Source organism: Phyllobates terribilis, unplaced genomic scaffold (assembly GCF_046119375.1).
Source record: "Phyllobates terribilis strain yellow unplaced genomic scaffold, ASM4611937v1 Scaffold_3__8_contigs__length_932513732, whole genome shotgun sequence".
NCBI lineage: Eukaryota > Metazoa > Chordata > Amphibia > Anura > Dendrobatidae > Phyllobates > Phyllobates terribilis.
Genome location: NW_027362763.1, coordinates 707,105,281 through 707,111,280, shown reverse-complemented (window position 1 = coordinate 707,111,280; position 6,000 = coordinate 707,105,281). Strand labels below are relative to the sequence as shown.

Genomic DNA, 6,000 nt, shown 5'->3' with positions numbered 1-6,000 from the left:
CTGGAGATGAGTTCAGGGGTTGTTAGCAGGGGCGCAGCTGGAGTCTCATGGGTGCAGCTTCTTAGGACGTCTCCACGTAACCGGTGACATGGAGTTAAAAGCTCAGATTCTAATAGTGACTATATTGTAAATGTTTATTGGTTTTAGCAGCTTTACCTGTGCAAGGAGCTGATAACGCACTGATAAGGATAGTCCACATCATGGTGCATAAACATAAAAAGTCAGAAGTTTCAGGAACTGCAGCTTTTCTGACCCTTGCTGCAAACTGCAGATTATGCAAAGTTTGCATTCGTGCATGAAGAAGAGTTTTGTAACTTTGGAAATGATGCCATGCGCTTGTAAGGTGACCTACCTGGTCTTGACATATCCACGAGTGCTGAAGATGTGTCACACTGCTATATAATGGGTTTTACTGACCTCCGGCGTGTTGTTGTGTAAGAACCTTTTCTGTCATGGCCGAAGCAGTATAATGACGGCCGACCTTGAAGTGATCTGGAGTGCACTTAGCAGTGAATGAATGCACGCAATGCTCACGGATAATACAAAGATATTTTATAGCAAAAAATGTTTTCCTACAGAAATATAAAAATAATTATTTTCCATCCATTCTGTCTGCCAGACCCTAAAATCTGGAGTAGGCGTTTCGTTGCGTTGGCTGCTGCGGGGGCAGCTGGACCTGCGGCTGTTGCTGTAGTCGTACTTGCTGAGTGTAGGGGTCTTCCAAGGACTTGACGAAGATGCTGGTTTTGGGGCCGGTCTTCCAAAGGATTCCGTTGGAGTCCACAACAGAAGCTTCTACGGTGATCTGGTGCGTCCCGAGGACTGCCAGGTTTAACAGGAACTGGGTGCTGAAATAATCATTGTGGGGCTCGACCCGCTGCTCTATCTCGGTCCTCACCGCCTCCGCTGGCAACTTTATAAAAGAAAAAAAAATGGAACAGAAAAATAATAGGTAATGTTCTCAAAGTCAGCTGCATTTGCCATTTTCACAGTACTGTCCCTCAAAAAGCAGAATTAGGAAGAATAGATTGGGCAGATTTTTTGTCAATTGTTTGCTTGACTTGATAATGGGCCAAATTTTACAAGAAATGAGCTGAATCTTGGGCACATGGACCTCAAAATTAAAAAGGAGCTTCCTAGATAAGATAACCCTTGCCCATAGGGATCTGTTCTATGAGCCACAGAGTATGGTGTGCCCCTCTTAGTGGCTGCCGTGTAGAGTTGAGCAAAAAGGTTTGCACCACCCTGGCCTGGGGTCCAAGTCAGTGCTCCGTGTCACTTGGACCAGGGCAGTGTGAACTTCTCGAAAGTCGGTGATTCTTGTGATTATTAGGCCCCTACGATGTCATGGTGGCACGGTGCGACATACATCATAATGCCACATGAAGCCTAGTGATAATGCCTCATGTTGTGGGGGGGCTTAGTAATCACGAAACCCCCAAGATGCTAGCCAAAGCAGGTGACACTACCCTGGTATGGCTGCCACGCAATAAGGACCCCAATGCTGGACCAGGACCTGCCAATATTTTCGCTCAGCTCTACTGCTGCCATGTAATACCACAAGGAAATGTACGGTCAACGAAGGCCTTCCCAAGTGTTACCAGCTGATCGCTGGGGGAACCGGACCCTCTTAAGACAATATCTTTAAAGAGTCTTTTCTCACTTGAGAAATGTATATAGTAGACAGACATCTCAGTTGGAGTCCAAGTCCTGCAAACCCCCCCCTGATCCTGATAAAGTTCTCCATTCCCAGCAAAGAGTTTGTCCTTCAAGACCACTCACTCTCAATATATATTGGAAAAACTCATAAAAACAGGAAAAAAAATCTACTTTTTAGACCCCATTACGTAGGATTAGAGGTGGATATGGCCGCCCAAAACCTCAATATGTTACCAGATTGCACAGCATTTTGTATTTCCAGGCAATAAATGTGTAGAACCTGCATATACACGGTATGAGAAAAGTATGTGAAGTGCTGTGCAGAGCGCCCCCTGCAGTGGGTAACTGAGAACTTACCTAGAGCAATCAGGTAATGGCTGTAAGATTTTACCCTTCACTAGTAAAGCAATTGCTGGACTTGATCTCTATGGAAAATGCAGGTTTTTTTTTCTTTGTGTAACACATCTTTCATCTTCTTTTTACTCCTTCACTCGTTTATTTTATAAAATAACGAATCAATTAGACGGAGCATTGGGATGACAATCTATGACGGCTGCGCCAAGGCATTACCAATTAATACAGCTCGCAGACGTGTCACTTGGCATCAGGGCGCGGGGGGAGCCGCCAGCGATGTGCCGCTCCGGAGATGAAGCTGCCTCGTGAGGTCTTGCTCCGAGGCTTCTACCGAGGCCAGAAATCTGTGACCTTCTGAATACATGAATGTGAAATGACTCTCCTGCTGGGAAGATGCTCTGCCAGACATATAGAAAAAAAATCTACAAATATAAAATGTATTTTTTTTTTTTTATAAATGCAATGTAAAGACTGCAACTTCTCTATAAGAGGATCTCATTGGGGTGTGCAGTGCAAATGGAAAACGGTGCAAAAATTTGGCTTACAAAAAGTCACTTTACTTGAGAAGATTTGGGTTGAAACAAGTCTGATCCAAAGAAGGCACCAAAGAGTCATCATTTACGGCAATCATTCGTCCATCGCCTTTTACATCCTGTGCGCTACATGTAACGGTGCGTGATGGTCCGAGCCACATTATCCCGTTAACGCTTTTTTTTATCAAATTTTAAATATTTGCAGATACTGATTTCGAATTGATATGTAGAACACTGGTATTATGCCGCGAAGTTGTGAGGTTCTGGGTAAAGGAAATGTAGGCGATATTGATAAAGGACAATTCCCAGCATTAAAATATATCCCAAAATAATAGGCGATAATATGTAGACCCCACACCGATAGCGAAAACGCAGCTCTATTTATTATAAAGAATAAATGGAGAGGTGGCTTGAATGCAAATAATCCGTAAAGAGGTTTTCTGGTTTTGGAAAATTGCCGTTCTCGGGTGTAATGTCACGCAAGGTGTGGGAAAGACTAAGTGCAACACGAAGGGATGAGGGGAAGGGAGCCCAGACACTTGGGAAAGGGGGAGTGGAGACCCCCTAGGTTGATCGGATATCACACTGTCTCCCTTATCGTCCCTATATTGGTTCCTCACCAATCGCCGAACAGGAACCTAAGCCCTGTATATCCCTAGAGCTTAGCCATGGATACGGAAGTGGGGATGAGCACTAGTCAGTCCCCACTAACAACTAAAGACAACAAAGGAGACAAACACGGGGAAAAGTAACTTCGCTTGAGCCAACTTCAGAGAGATTACTCCTACCATCCTCCTAGCACCAGAGAGGAAGCAAGCAGACTGCAACAGCTCCAAGCCTTCACAGGAGACAAGTGAATATAACCGGTGCTTCCCTGTGGCAAACAGCACATATTTAAACACCCAGGCCTGGGTGTCAATTAGCAAGAAGGATGTAGCCGCTGGGTCCTAGAGTGAGACAGATCTAAGAAGGTGTCTGTAATGCCAAACAAAGAGATCTTCTGCAACCGACTGCCTGTCTGTCACTTCTGACACACCCGTGGCATGTACTTTGTTTTAAAAAAACTAACAAGCAAAAAAATACCCAAAAAAAAAAGAAAAAAAGAAGTGCTTTACTAACCCTCCCTGGGTCCAGCATTATCAACATGACATCACAGCTGCAGACAATAACAGACAGCGGGAGCAGCAGAGGAGGCTTTGCGCTGGACCCAGGGAGGGTAAGTAAGACATATTATATGTATGCCAACCTACCTTGTAGTCTTGCCCGGGTTTACTCTGCAGTGTAGAGAAGACGGTGAGGCAGACAGACTGGATCTTGCGGAACAGGCCGGGTTTGGAGCCGTGCTGAACTACCCCTTCCACCTTCAGCGCCATCTGCTGGTTGCTCTGCACAGCTATAGGCTCTGTAGGATTGCGGGGTGACGGAGACAGGGCCAGCTAATCAGGAGTAAAGAAGATGACGCCTATTAGTTTTGCATAGATGAAGCTTTAGTGATTTGGATGATTTATAGACATTTAATAACTGTATGGAAAATATTATACACGGCTTCTGCTGCCCACAATCACTAAAAGGGGTTTTACCTTTGTATCCCAGCTGCAAGTTTTTTTTTTTAAAACTGTGCTTTGCTCTCCCCTCCCCAAATCCAACACTGAGTTTCTGGTGTCTGTTATTGTCTGGGGAGCAGAGGCAGAGACTCAGCGCTCGACCTGGAAGGCAGAATTTTCCAAAACCGGAAAAATCCATTAGAAAAAAAAAAGACACTAAAACTAAAAAACAACTTCCGTTGCTCCCTGCTGTCAGCCTAGCACTAAATTGTTGTCGTCACTAGGGTCACCTCCATAAAAGTAGGGAAGAATCCCTGCTCCTATGATGAATTAATACTGACTGCCGTCCCCCCACTTCTGTGTGCAGGTTACTAGGGAGAAAAAGCCCCCCGCAATGGAGCAGTGAGCCGGAAGGTTATACTGGGACAGTCAGGCTTTGTTTCCTCCCCCCTCCGCGCCTGACCGCCAATGTCCCCCGTATATGAAGTGACACACGCTGCTATCCCAAGGCGAGACCCCGCTGGTGGCCGAAGCTTCTGAAGACTCAGGATATTTTATCCTCAGACGTTGCAGATTCTGCAAAGATACAGAAATGGCCGGAAAGCAACAACCTGACTCTTCTTGAAGCATTTTAAGGACACTTTATATTTATATATATTTATAAAAAACACCAATGAGAAAAACAATACAAGCCATTTAAAATCATTATGCAAATTTTTATTAATATATACAGACAAGACAATCTAAAGAACATATAAAGGAATGAGACACCACAGGTAATGAAAAAACGGGGGACATCATCTAGAAAAAAATGAAGCCATACTAGGTACCCAGAGAATTTCAATACTGTGGAACCGCACATGACCCGCGTTTCGCAGGAAATGCTTAGTCCAGGGGTCAATGTTCCTGCGAAACGCGCATTGGGTGCAGTGCAACAGCATTGGAGTTCTCTGGGTACCTATTATGTTAACTGTTTTTTTTTTTGTTCTTAATAAGTGATTGGTAGGTTATGTAGGAGGCCGACTTAGGCAGTATTATTGATTACCTTACTCCTTTATACTATTATAATAAGGTTTTGTCATGGCTACCCATATTTAAATAGATTTCCTTTTTCATTTACTATTCAGCAAGGTACCTATTTATGATTTAACTTTTTCTGGCTGATGTCCCCCGCTTTTTCATTACCCGTGGAGTCTCATTTCTTTATAGGTTTTTTAGATTGTCTTGTCTGTATATATTAATAAAGATTTGCAAAATGATTTTAAATGGCTTGCATTGCTTTTCTCATTGGTGTTTTTGATACTTAAAGGGGTATTCCCATCTCCAAGATCCTATCCCAATATGTAGTAGGTGTAATAATAATATTATTGGCAAATACATCCAATTAGAAATGTAGTGTAGTATTTTTGATTCGCTATGTCTCTTTCCTCATGTGCAGGCAATACAGGACCTTAGGTATCCATGGTTACGACCACTAGCAGCTAGCTGTCACTTTATCAGTGGACGTAACCATGGATACCTTAGGTCCTGCAATGCCTGCACATGAGGTAAGAGACATAGCAAATCAAAAATCCTATACTACATTTCTAATTGTAAGTATTTGCTAATATTATTATTATTACACCTACTACAGTCATGGCCAAAAGTTTTGAGAATGACACCAAAATTATATTTTCACATGATCTGCTGGCCTCTGGTTTTTATTAGTGTTTGTCTGATGTTTATATCACATACAGAAATATAATTGCAATCATATTATGAGTACCAATAGGTTATATTGACAGTTAGAATGAGTTAATGCAGCAAGTCAATATTTGTAGTGTTGCCCCTTCTTCTTCAAGACCTCTGTAATTCTCCCTGGCATGCCTCAATCAACTTTTGGACCAAATCCTGACTGATAGCAGTCCATT

At 43.1% G+C, this 6,000-nt stretch overlaps 1 protein-coding gene across 2 annotated transcripts in view; it reads right to left on the bottom strand.

Annotated features, from left to right (window-relative positions):
• Positions 1-535: 535 nt before the first annotated feature.
• Positions 536-6,000, bottom strand: part of INTS7 (integrator complex subunit 7) — a 44,042-nt gene continuing 38,577 nt past the window's right edge. For both annotated transcript variants that reach the window (XM_073671981.1, XM_073671982.1), the window contains 2 exons: positions 3,797-3,982; positions 536-913 (listed from right to left, as the gene is read on the bottom strand). In XM_073671981.1, coding sequence (XP_073528082.1) covers positions 623-913; positions 3,797-3,982 — 477 coding nt within the window. In that variant the 3' untranslated portion in view covers positions 536-622. The remainder of the gene's footprint in view (positions 914-3,796; positions 3,983-6,000) is intronic.